General features: G+C 36.3%; 2 protein-coding genes across 4 annotated transcripts in view; one reads left to right on the forward strand and one right to left on the reverse strand.

The window, feature by feature from the left end:
• wasla (WASP like actin nucleation promoting factor a) overlaps positions 1 to 10,863 on the reverse strand; it is a 33,732-nt gene extending 22,869 nt beyond the window's left edge. Inside the window, exons 1-4 of the mRNA XM_016448418.1 lie at positions 10,459 to 10,863; positions 1,291 to 1,425; positions 1,118 to 1,204; positions 808 to 904 (exon numbers count right to left, since the gene is read on the reverse strand). Of these exons, the coding sequence (XP_016303904.1) occupies positions 808 to 904; positions 1,118 to 1,204; positions 1,291 to 1,425; positions 10,459 to 10,563 (424 nt within the window). The 5' untranslated portion in view covers positions 10,564 to 10,863. The remainder of the gene's footprint in view (positions 1 to 807; positions 905 to 1,117; positions 1,205 to 1,290; positions 1,426 to 10,458) is intronic.
• Positions 10,864 to 13,753: 2,890 nt separating this feature from the next.
• The window catches only part of LOC107659483 (uncharacterized), an 11,257-nt gene continuing 10,890 nt past the window's right edge, over positions 13,754 to 14,120 (forward strand). For all 3 annotated transcript variants that reach the window (XM_016448436.1, XM_016448438.1, XM_016448437.1), the window contains exon 1: positions 13,754 to 14,037. In XM_016448436.1, coding sequence (XP_016303922.1) covers positions 13,837 to 14,037 — 201 coding nt within the window. In that variant the 5' untranslated portion in view covers positions 13,754 to 13,836. The remainder of the gene's footprint in view (positions 14,038 to 14,120) is intronic.

Genomic DNA, 14,120 nt, shown 5'->3' on the forward strand with positions numbered 1-14,120 from the left:
AAAAGAGAGACAATCTGCTCTTGACTAAATCACTTTTGTAAATTTAATAAGACGAAATATATATTTAATTTACACAGTGAAGAATATTTTTATACATTTGATTACTTTATACAATGCATGTAGTATCTATTATTTATTTATTTATTCTGCTGTAGCTTTTTGTCCTATTGTTTGTAATTAGTTTCTTATTTGATCTCTGACTTTTTTTTTTAGGCTAGTATTACTTTTTTGTGATACTGACACTGGTGACAAGAATTATGAGATTTCTATGGTATAAAAATTGACCCCTACTAACGGTATGGATGTTTGCTGATAACTGATAGTTCTAGTAATCAACTATCAGTGCCGATTAATCAGCATAACCAATCAATTGGTCGACCATTGGTCTAGTCTGTACTCTTATTTACTGCTATATCAAAATGAAAGGCTATATGCATGCACTGTTTCTGTATTTATAGCTATATCAGAATCAAAACCAGAATCAATTTAATTAAACAGCAAATGAGGATGAGTAAATAATTATAATTTCTGGGTGAACTATTACGAAAAACACAGATTTGGGAGAATATGTTTTAGACACTAATAAGGTTTTAGACATATTTTTTGATTACTACTGAATGTAGAGCATATTAGTTGATAGTGAGTTCACCCAAAAATAAGACTGAATTGAGACCAAAAACAGGAAGTCATACGGATTAGATTTGGAACAACATATGGGTGAGTAAATGAATAATGCCATAATTAGAATTTTTGGTGAACTATCATCCCTTCAAAGAAAAGGAAAGTAATTAAACGCAGCACATTTACCAGTTTTCCTCTGTCGTCTGTTGAGCAGCTCGTTGAGTGCACTCCGAAATCGTTTGGCTTCCTCTTCACTGGCAAAGTTGAGGCCCATCTGACAAGACTAAAGAGCAAAACACACCATATGACCAAAAAAGCCAGATCACATCCTCACTAATGCTAAAAGCAGTTTTACAAGAACAACAAGAAAGCGACTAGCCAAACAAACTTTTCCACAGAACATCTCTAGCTAGTTCTCTCTGTTTTCTTTCTTGATAATGGTCAACAACGTGAAATATTAAGAGAAAAACAAAAACAAAAACAAAAAACAACTCACATTTCCGGCGAAGGTAATGAAGTAGGCTCTCGAACTATTGATCGTGAAATTATTGTAGAGCTCCTGCTCAAACTTTGTTTTTCCATCCTGCAAAAATGAGAAACAAGATTTTTTTTAATATTTAGGTCTCAGATCTGATATCTTTGCTGTTTATTTGATCTCAGAGAGCTCACCTTGATATCAAAGACACGGATAAAATAAGACCTCTGAGGGTTGTCTTTCACCAGACAGGCCACACCACAGCACCTCTTGATCCAGGACGAGCTCCTGTCTGCCCCATACACCTGGACCACTGCTGAGCACAATGTCTGCAAAAAGGAAAACAATCATGAACTTCATGAAACAAGCTAAATACACTCATTATCGATTAACCTAAAATTAAGAGAAAAACTTTTTTTAAATAATGTTTTTCAAAAATGTTTTTCAGTCATTCGTTAATGGAATAGTTCACCCAAAAATGACAATTTGCTGAAAATGTACTCTCCCTCAGCCAATGCAAGATGTAGATGAGTTTGTTTCTTCATCAGAACAGATTTGGAGAAATTTAGCATTATATCACTTGCTCACCAATGGATCCTCGGCAGTGAATGGGTGCCGCCAGAATGAGAGTCCAAACAGCTGATCAAAACATCACAATAATCCAGAAGTAATCCAAATGACTCCAGTAAATCAATTAATGCTTTGTGAAGTGAAAAGCTGCATGTTTGTAAAAAAACAAAACCATTAAGATGTTTTTAACTTCAAATCATTGCTTCCAGCTAAAAAACAAGTCCTCTACCGGTTGCACTTTACTGGTAATATAAGGTAACTACATGGGGTAGGGTTAGGTTTAGGGGTAGGTTCAGGGTTAGCAGCTAGTTATTACCTAGTTATTGTAATTACTATAATAAGTACATGTATAGGTATGTACATGAGGAACAGGACTGTAAAATAAAGTGCTACCCCTCTATCCATAACATTCCTTTATCCATTGGAAAAGTCATTTTGTTTAAATCAAGAGAGAAATATGCACAGATCAAGCACTGTTTGTAAGCAGAAACAGTCCAAAACAAATACGTTGGTGGATTTTGATGTGAGAGGACAACAGGGGATGGACTTTTTCACTGGAGGAATCATTTTTTGGATTACAGAATTGTGTTTTGGCAAGAAGCAATTGTTTAAAGTTAAAACGCCTTAATGATAGATTTGTTTTGTTTTTTTACAAACACGCAACTTCTCACTTCACAATACATTAAAGGGCACCTATTATGCAAAATCCACTTTTACATGGTGTTTGGACATAAATGTGTGTTGGCAGTGTGTGAACACAACCACCCTACAATGATAAAAATCCACCCACTCCTCATTTTTTAATCCCCTGTAAACCAAGTCAGTCTCACTAGGCCTGCCGTTTTGATTCTCATGCAGTGTGACGTCACATTGCATAGGGCGGGGCCACAGGGGTTGATTGACAGCCCTGCATTGCTATAGTTTCCACCCTCAGCGGTTGTACGCTGTCCTCCATTTTCTCCGCGCTCGAGCAGTTGTAATGTCAACAATATCTCGCAAGCAATCCCGGTGCTCTTTGTTTGGATGTAAGACTGAACATAAGAGTCTTCACTTTCTCCCAACATCTGAGCTGCTGAGGACGCTGTGGATTACTTTCATTTTTCAAGGTAATGCGCCTCAAAATCTATTTAAATACGTGTATCACTCCAGACCCCTTTGTGAATGTCATGTCGTTATAGTGCTTAGCGTTTTAACCGTATTTGTGTTGTACATTAAGTATTTTTTAACTGATCAGCGTCGCGCTTGTGAGATTAGTTTGTGCCATTCGTAGCGCGTGGCTCGGTCAATTGATCGCGCGGCGCAAGCTCTGTAACATCGCGCTGTTTCGTCCCACTTTCAGTGCATTTGGCTTCCCATATGTACAGCTAAACACCGGTCCCCTTTGTGAATGTCATGTCGTTATAGTGCTTAGCGTTTTAACCGTATTTGTGTTGTACATTAAGTATTTTTTAACTGATCAGCGTCGCGCTTGTGAGATTAGTTTGTGCCATTCGTAGCGCGTGGCTCGGTCAATTGATCGCGCGGCGCAAGCTCTGTAACATCGCGCTGTTTCGTCCCACTTTCAGTGCATTTGGCTTCCCATATGTACTGCTAAACACCGGTTCTCTCGCTCTCAGTTATGTTGCTTCTACCGGCTGTAAATTGCAGTAGGTATGCAATGCAGAGAGACGTATACGCGATGCCCTCTTCTGGAGATGGGGCGGGAATATGCAGCTCATTTGCATTTAAAGTAGAGATGCACCGATTGCAATTTTCTTGGCCGATTTTTTGGAAGCGTGACCTGTCGATACCGATTTCTGCCGATTCCGATTTTCTTTCTAAGAACTATAATTAACAGCATATACAACCAAAAATCTATGCAAATTTCAATGCAAAAATTATTTACATAATAAAATAAATTATTAAACATTACAATTCCCCCAATCTGGACTAAGTTACAGATTTTCTCTCACTTAAACAACTCTCAAAATAAAGTGCTCTGTGATTGGAAAGAGGAATAAATAGTTAACTTAAAATGAGTTGCTGTATGTAACAAAACAGATGTAATTTCCCACTATGTTTATAAATGGTCATTTTTCCCCCTAACCTTATTAAATGTGTCATCTTTCACATCAAATTCTTACTTTGTTTCAATTAATTCAGTTAGAATAATAAGAAACTGTAGAGTTGTTACCATTTAAATGAAATTAGTATTAACAAACTCAAACAAAATCTTTCCACTGTTGAGGAAACAGAAGCTGCATCCGAAGTGGCATTAGATGCATTTACACAGACAGTTTGATGAAGCTGAGGTGCCATAAATGCATTTACACTGCAAAATTTCAAATGCATAAATTTTATAAGATGTAATGTTTTACATATTTTTTTTAAACATACAAAATGTTGAAAAAAAAATGCAATGATACTTTTAAATATGACTAAACCACCAGTAGGTGGCGGCAAATGTCGGTTTTAATGAGCGAGTCATTTACTCATTCATTCATTCATTCAACCGATTCATTCAGAAACGAGTCTTTATGAATGGGCCACTGAATCATTGACTCACTCGATTCATTCAAAAACGTGGATTCATTCAGTAACGAAACACCGCTGTGTTGCTCGGAGACACACAACAGTTCTGCTGTGGCTTTGATTGGAACTATTTTCATCAGCGAAATTGAGCAAAAACAGTCAATATTTTGTCTAAAATCTAAGTCACTTAATTTTAACTTATTGTTTATTTAAATACTATTGTATAAAATCAGTGTCACATTGCAATCGTGTTGATATTGATATTCGGGGAAACATCATGGCCGTATAATGTTGCTTACCTAAAAGCATATTTTGTAAATATCTTTTTTTTTCTACCGCAGTATGAATCTACAAATTTCTGTGAGTTACTTTGTGTGTGCTGTCTCTCTCACACATTCACTCAGGCTGTGCAAGCCTCATCTGGCACGACATAAATACTTTATCAGTCGCCATTTACAATGAATGCAATTAAAATTAGAACCATTCTCACGCGAAACGACATGTTTACACGCAACTGTGAGTGTGCGCGTGGCTGTGACGTCATTGCCGGCGCCGCTGGCGATAAAAAGATCGGCTCGGAATCGGCAAGACGTGAGACTGACCCGCCGGTCACCGATCCGGGCCGGTCATGTGAAAAATCGGCCGATGAAGGATGAATTTTTTTGAGCAAATTTTCATTTTTTAATGAATTATTCCTTGGATTAATTTGATCTATCAAAGCATTCAAACAAATGTGAAATCCTACAGAAAGTCCAGACTTTAGTATAAGTAAAATACAAACACACACTTATAATAAAGAAACACTGTAAAGAATTAATAATTGTGAAATATGATGGAAAATCTCAACCAAAACCAAAATTTTCAATCCTAAAGTTTAAAAATAACTAAATATAAAACAACATCTTAAGTCCAAAATAAAAAGGCAATGCACCAACACTGGCACATGTTCATACTCTTATGAAATGATTCTCATCACCTGCATTTCAGTAGCAGGGCTGCATTTTGGACAGAACTGCATATTAATAATATCATGCAGAAACTGTAAACATGTCCAAAAATGCACAGAAATCAGTGTATGAATACTGCATGATGTTGCTTGCAGCACACACCGGCCACTGCAGATATCAAATACTGCTGTAATTTAAACTGCAGCCAAGTACTTGGAGACACGCATGATGGGGCATTTTATTCACTCTCCATAAGGAATCTTACTCGAAGAGTGTCTGGGTTCCATGCACATGACCGAAAGCAGCATTTCGAACACTTTTTCAGGACACGGGTTACCGAAAGGAAAAATAGGCCAGTGTCTTGGCAATACTGTCATAGGGAGGACAGCCAAGATCTCACAGAAGATGAAATATTTTCCATGGACAAGTAACACACACATTCACACACACATACAGGCTAATGCTGAGCAATTACAGGAGACTAAAGAAACCCTGTCCTGTGGTTTAACACACAATTTAGATTTCTGATGAAAGCATTCAACACAACCACAAGCCATTGAACAGAAAATGATTTAATGAAGTCTCTGACCAATACGGACCTATAACGTTTTCATTAAGCAATAACTTAAGAAACCACCTGTCAGCAGGACTGCAACAACACTGAATAATTGAAGAAATAAATCTACAAATTAAACAGTTTTCAGAATCAGAATTAGATCAGACTCTCTAATCAACTGATTAACAGAAAAATAATAAACAGATTAACCAATGATCAACTGAAACGAGCAGATTATTTAATTATTAAACAATTAACAGTGTGCATATAAGAAAAATTAATTGCAAAATTAGGAATTACTTCAACTTAATCCGATGGTTCAAAAACGTATTTGACAAAAATAATCAGATTAAAAGAAATACTTCATAGGTTAAGAGATTATAAAGTCAAACTTTTATCAAACATTTTATAAACTTTGAATTGACTTTTACAATTGAATTGACTTTTACAATTATCAAATGCAATCTGATTAACTGAAATAAGCAGATGAACACATTCATAAAAGTAATTGGATTAAACAATTGAATAAATATGTTTCTCAAAGGCATTCTAATTCATTGCTTGAAATTGATAATCAAATTAATTAATTGATAACCAATTGAATACATAAGCTTCTCAAAAGTAATTTGATTAACTGACTGGGATTTAAAAAAAAATCAAATGAATCAATTGATAATCAATTGAAGAAATTAGGCTCTTAAAAGCAATTAATGGATTGAATGATTAAACAATTGAATTGATTATCAAAAGTAATCTGATTAAAAAATACTTCAATGATTAACAAATTATAAAAAGTAGGGCTGCACAATTAATCGAACTTCTAATCGCGATTACAATTATGGATGCCACAATTACGTAATCGTTCAAAGCGTCAATTAATCGTTCAAAGTCCACTTATGTTATTCTGCGTGCTTAAGATGCGTTTTTTTCTTTCTACATGTTATCTTATGGGTTTTTCCCATTATTTTAATTTTAGTATAACATTATAATACCATTCATATTTTTACTTTTTTATAATTTAAAGAAGAAACCAATCCGATGCATAGTTGACATTTGAGGCTTAATACTATAGAAAAGCACTAAATGTTTTTCAGTTAAAGTGTTTTCAGCTTGTTTATTTTCATAAAAAAAAAAAAAATACGGCATGCAGTTGCATCAAACAATGGTTTAAACATAATTCCATGTAAATTGTGATAATCGTAATTAATAATCGCAATTACAATTTCAAGGGAATAATCAACAATTATGATTTTTGTCATAATCGTGCAGCCCTAATAAAAAGTCTAAATTTATCAAACATTTCATAAACTTTGACTTTGAATCAATTGATTTACTGATTATTTCTCCATAATCCAATTAAAATACACCGCTTATCTAAAGAAATAATAGACATTCATCAGTGAAGTCTATTCAAGCATTGAATGTTGTGAACTTTGAAGGCTCTTGATAATCAATAATTTATTCTATAAATTAATTAATCTGAAAATTAATCCAAAAAACATCTACATCTAACAATGGCATGTGCAAATATTTTATTAAAAAAAAATGAATAAATAAATATAAATGTACAATTACTTTCATTCAGAGAAAGGCAGAAAAAGAGAATTCTGGTTAACTACTCCGCTCATTGCGATCCTGCCACGTCAGTAACAGTAGCATCAATGAAACAAGACTTCCCTTCATTTCTTCTGATGAAAAACTGCTTCCTCATGCTCTAGACTGCACATTCAGCATTTGAGTATGAGCACTCATTCTGTCTTGGTGGGCCGAGTGATTCAAGGACATCGCTAAACCTTCAACTACTGTATTCAGAGTTCAGCAAGTTCAAGAAAGAGTCGAGTTTCCATATGATATAAACAATATATACTCATTGCATTCAAAGCGGCCAAACACGCTCACACTGATATGTAAACCTATACTTTTGATCGATCGGCTGGGTTTAATCGCACTCAACAAACACTGAACCCAACATCCAAAAGAGGCGACTGATGGATATTCGCCAGGTTTTTCTGCATCCGTACGGCATTCCTGTCTGCAAAAGTCTTCGCCAAGAACTTAAATACGCATTAAAGATGTACATTTCACAGGGATCATGACTTTGTGTCAGACTTTGGTTTGGTTTTCTTGGAAACCTGATTCTGGATCAGTACTGGCTCAGCAGTTCGATTCATTAAAGCTCAAATCTCCATGGAGAGGAGGCAGATCAGTTGACTTCCTGTCCTCAAAGACTGCTGATCACGCACAACCCCACCCCCAACACCTATATTTTCCCTTCTCTCCATCTCTCTCACTATTGTGCGATTTGGATTCCGTCCACCCTCTGCCCTCGGTTTTTTGGTGCCAGTTCGGGACACAGTGATGAATGAACCCATGACTGCTGGATCTTGGCCCCAAACGACGCGTCTCATATTTAGTCATTCCCTGTGAAAGCCCACTTTATGGCCGGGCTCTTGGCTGCCGTTCCTGGACTGACACCGCTCGCGTTCATGTCGCTTCCACCTAGACATGGACAAGCAACTTAAGTAGGTCTGATGGGAAAGAATGCCATATTTGTGAATCGGATTTCATGCGAAATATATAAATGAAACACTAGTTGTTTCTTGACCAAGCTTATTCCTTCCTTATCCATTTCTACGGTCAAAAATCTCTGATTTGAACTCAAATTCATGTCTGATTTTTTTCTGAAAATCAAATTTTTTTAACAATCCATATATATTACTATCAAAAAAACATCTTCATGCATCAAAAATCTACTAAGAACCAAATACACGACGTGCTTAACATGTGACTCGTCACCTGAATGTGCTGCAAGAGGAATTTTGGAAAAATAAGGACACTTTTCTAACAAACGCTTCCTTGTAGGGCAAGGGACAGGACATTTCTAACAAGAACAAACAGGGTACATTTCTTTCACTTGAAACATACAGTGGCCCCACAAGGTATTTGGACACTTTGGATATTTAACTATTTGGAAATCAGTTTTAAAACTTGAAAGCTTTTGTCAGATTATTTTAAACTAACTGGTATTAATAGGGCTGTGCAATTAATCGCATGCGATTGTCATGCGCATCTCGTCAGTAAAGCCGGTTCCGTGATTAGTAGTAAATCTCCCTCACCTGCATTCAGATGGAGCGGCATTTACTACACAGAGCCGTAGATCACTGACAAGCTACACAAAATCGCGTTCAAAATTGCAGGCGATTCATTGCCGATTTTGAAAGCGATTTTGTTTAGCTTGTCAGTGAACTACGGCCCTTTCGATTTTTTGCACAGCCCTAAACATGTTCCACTAACATTTGAAAACAGAACGTTCAAGAGAGAGTGGCGTTCCAGAGGATGACGTATGCGAATGTGGTGACAAACACGGAAGTGCAGAGGAGAGAGCAAAAAAAATATATAAAAATGGTAACGAATTAGAAATACAAAATGAGGATTTGTAAAGAAAAATGGAGTATTTCAATATAAGCCAAGAGACTGGTTCTCCCGAGATTAGCATGTTTTCACCGGAGCTTACGCTACACATACGTCCTACTTCATCCGCTGGAACGCCACTCTCTCGTGAATGCGTGTACGACAGTTAGTGGAAGCTAGAGATTACTGTTTATAAAGTTTTAAATAAGGATATTTTTCTTACACAAAGGCATCGATCACTTCAGAAGGCCTTTATTAACCCCCTGGAGCCGTGTGGAGCACTTTTTAATAATGGATGGATACACTTTTTTGGGTTTCAAAATCTCAACCACCATTTACTGCCATTATAAAGCTTGGAAGAGCCAAGACATTTTTTAATATAGCTAACTACGAAAGTATTCATCTGAAAGAAGAAAATCATATACACCTAGGAAGGCTTTCATTTAGCAGGGACAACAAACTGAAAGTTTCCTTTCAATGCAAATTTGATGTTTTCCAGAAATTGTTGCAGGTTATTAAATATAAATAAATGTATTGTAACTTTGAGCAGAAATGGATAACTAGCTACTTGACACTGAACACAGAAACAAAAGCCTTGCTGTAATTTGTACTAACTAAATCCAGTTACATACAGATATAACAGCAGATAGAAATACATATAGGCCTAGATAAGACACAGATAGAAATAGATAGAGAGAGGTAGAGAGATTCCCAGACAGAATAACAGACAGAAAGACATGTAAATAGACATAGCGATAGCTTCACATATAGATAGGCTAGATATAATCACATATAGACAGCTAGAAGGATAGACCGAGACGTAGGTAGGTAGGTAGGTAGATAGATAGATAGATAGATAGATAGATAGATAGATAGATAGATAGATAGTTCACTGACACATCTGGTGGAGTTTGAGGGTCATCTGAGACAGTAACCTACATTAGCTAGTGAGCTGCCTACATAGACAGCATATCTGGGCATCATCGGCACGTGCATCATTTAGCTGACTCAGAATGCACTTATGATGCTGTCTTCGTAGGTAGCTCACTAGGTTTTGTCGAACCAGCCTGCACTCAAGCAGAAGGCCTATTGCCATTTACTCTGAAATCACACGGAATACATAATTCCCAACTCACAATCATACAAATACCTTATAACAGTTACTACATCATCTAATTTCAATCACAGGGGCCTCATTCCCTTGACAGTGAGGAGGATGTTGATGGACATCACAAACGCGTTAAAACACAAGAAGTTACCGCCGTTCGATTGCGTCACATCACTGGATATTTGAAAAGCAATATGGTTTGCATTTGAACTTGCGGTTAACGGACTACAGATCGGCCGTGAGAGTAAACACAACTTACGATGCATTTCCTGCCCAGGTAGTTGAACAGACACTCGTTCTCCTGCGGGGTCAGAAGCAGAGAGCCCACGTTTGCCACCCTCCGCTGGGGCGGGTGGCCGCTCATGTTGACGGATGAGGCAGATGAACTTGAGCGTTTGTCTCGTGTTAGATTATTTTATGTGCAATCACAGATCAACATGGCCTGCGCTCCGTTCATCCCGTAAGGAATTCCGCATGCAAGTAGAGCCGATGTAGTGTCGTCCTCAATGCGCGGGCGATGCAGATGCGACTCGTTTACTCCTGTGGCTTATTTATTCTTTAATTCGTTCACTTTTGACAGACTGCATAATATAAACTTTCATTCCGAACTCCTAAAGCAATAACGATCTTTCAATCCAACATGGCAGCAGTACGGTAGAGTTCAAGGCGCAGTTTGGGAAAGGGTGGAACGAAATTTGGTCGGTGCCAGGTGTTAGCTTTTTTGTACAAAGTACTCTTTTGTTGTTATTTATTTACAAAAACGTACAACTGAAATTACATAAATCCAGTTTTAATATCTAAACGTGGGTGAATATGAATTAAAACAGTGGTATGTAATAACCTCCCCCCCCCCCAGTTTCTCGGGATGGTCTATCCCTGTTTTCCCGTGCCTCTTGCAGAATGCGGACGGGATGCGCACGGGATGGGCGGGGCCTCTGAGGCAGGGGGTGGAGCCAGTGCCGTCATTGATAGAAGGAGATTACAGTATTTGACGGATATAATGCTCTGTTTTAAAGAAAGGATAACTATGCTGCTGTTTTATAAAGCGGATCATTTCTATTCAGGCTTCTGAATGGTAAATAAACAGCCTAAAATCCATAATATAGTATTAGGTACGACGAGAAACACCTGTTTATTATATCACTGCGGATAATTAGTTTTGTTACATATAGGGACTATATTTTCCAGTGGAAGGATACCACTTATAATTTTGTAATTTTATTTATTTTATTTATTGGTTTTAAAAAGATGCATTTTAAGCGACATTGATTTTACCTTAAATTAATTTTTAAATTAATTATTAGGAAAAATAGACGATAATATATATATATATATATATATATATATATATATTATATTTTATTTTTTACATTAGAATATAAAATAACAATAAAGAATTTATCAAAATATAAGAATACTAAAACTGGTTTTTAGACTTTATGTAATAATATTAAAAATATTAAAACTTTTTTATAGTCTGCAGAATTTATGCACACACTACAATCTCATCATATCAATACTGATTATAATATATAGGCCTAATTGATATACTGATATATTTGATATGCTTTGATATACTACACACACACGCACACACACACACACACACACACACACACACACACACACATCTATACATAAGTGTGTGTTGTGTGTGCAATAATACATTATTTAAAAAATGTATTCCAAAAATAATTGGCAAACCCCTTACATCTGGCAGCATGTAATTTTGATCTATAATATGTAACAAAATGTAATAATTTAACAAGTACGGAATCTGTACTAGTATTTATCTGTACTATAATGGGATGTTATATTCTTTTGAATTCTTGACCATTTGCATAAATAAATAAACCCCATCACCAGATCCTGGAAGTTGAGCCAACCTGAGATGTTTTATAAGGTGAAAGTCTGGCTTTCCTCAGTCCAGACTATAAACTATAATTTGTACATTTTTGCCACTAATCGAAACCACCAGTTATATTCTATTTGGAGGATAACAGTGATCACACAACTGGCATATCTGTGTGGCTGCTGCATGTTTAGACAGTCTTTTCTCATGAGATAATGATGACCTCAGTTTTCCATGGGGATTCAGCACATTCTACACTGTTATTACAGAGCAAAAAACTTCACTTTGCAACAACCCAGTAATTTCAGTGTAATTACTAAGAAGGCAAGTTAAAGAGCTATCACTTTAACCCATAGAACCAAAAACTTTTGTAGCCCAGAAATTAAAACCTCACTTGTATATGGAGCATCAGACAACTTAAAATTATTGTTATTAAATAAGCTTTTCACAGATATACTTTTATTTATAATGCCTGATTAATAATCGTCCAGTCTTATGTAAAAGCATCAGGGACAGAGTTCACCTTGTTCTTCCCTACCGATGAACAAATGAAGAAAGGAGAGGCAAAAAAGAGACAGATGGAGGATCGTGTTTGAAAGCGGAGCCCTGCCAGGGGACACCTGGCCTCCTGTTAAACTCTGCTACTGCACTGCAAACTTCCGTCTTTTATCAAGACAAATTTCTGTCAATAAAAGCTCATTCCGATCTCCACTAGATGGCGCTATTAACTAACAGCTCTTTTATGTTTCTCTCTTTATGAACTCTTGCTCTTTTCTTAAATTATATATAACTTCAATTATAAGAGTTGCATACAAGTCTATTCACATCTGTTCACTTGCAAGTAATATTTACCTTGATTGTTTCCTTGTTTATTCAACTATCATGCCTTATATTTCATTTGCTGTCTTTTCACTGACACTATTGTAAACAAGTAGGCCTCTACACTAACCTTTGAATGAATGAATGAATGAATTAATAAATAAATAAATTGTAACTCTCTTTGGATAATAATTAGGGCTACAAACGTAATAATGAATATTTATATTAAATATGTTTTAATTTTAGAACAATTCTGGGTCTGGGACAATGTACTAATTTTAACGCAGCAAACATAAATAATGAAAACAAAAATGGGGTAACACTTTACTTGAAGGGGTGTGCATAAGACTGACATGACACCTTCATAATCATGACATGACACATGTCATGAATATGAAAGTTTTTTATGCATGTTTATGACAACTGTCATTAAGTGTCATTCGCTCAGTTATGTAATTTTGAATGCAAAGATGACATTGTTTGAGATGTCTTTGTTATGGGCTATGGCTAGGGGTAAGGGTAGGGGTAGGGTTAGGTTAGGGTTAGGTCAAATAATGTCATATTTGCATTAAAAATGACATAACTGAGCGAATGACACTTAATGACAGTTGTCATAAACATGCATAAAACCTCCTTCATGATTATGAAGGTGTCATGTCAGTCTTATGCACACCCCTTCAAGTAAAGTGTTACCAAAAATGTTTACAAGATCGTTTTAATGCGATATTTACAATACTAACATTAAGGCTATTCCATATCACTTTATTAACCACGGTTGCCATGGTACTGAAGAATATCAACAAATTCGTTATTATTTCCCTTTCCTTAATAATGCATGATGTTGACTTTTCGAGTATCTGGCAACTCCAGGAGTCAGCTGACCTGCTGAAGACAGTCGAGGCACATCGCAGCGCAGCTCTACTGCAACAAAAGAGTGATCGATCTCTGCGATTTTAATTAGCGATCATGAGCAGCACACAATCTTACAGTCGCTTCAGTGATGAAAACTACAAAAACTGGCTGAAAACAACGGAGAGTCTTTACATACTGAGGACCCGCATTCAGGGCTTCATCGAAAAGGAAACCGAAACTTATCACAGTTCTCTTCGAAACAAACCTCAGCTCAATAGACAGACCTGTGCGCTAAAGTGCGAACGTGCGAATAAGGTAAATTGTAAATGTAATGTCTATCTATCTATCTATCTATCTATCTATCTGTCTATCTATCTATCTATCTATCTATCTATCTA

This window comes from Sinocyclocheilus anshuiensis, unplaced genomic scaffold (genome assembly GCF_001515605.1).
Source record: "Sinocyclocheilus anshuiensis isolate Anshui unplaced genomic scaffold, SAMN03320099.WGS_v1.1 scaffold387, whole genome shotgun sequence".
NCBI classification, from domain to species: domain Eukaryota; kingdom Metazoa; phylum Chordata; class Actinopteri; order Cypriniformes; family Cyprinidae; genus Sinocyclocheilus; species Sinocyclocheilus anshuiensis.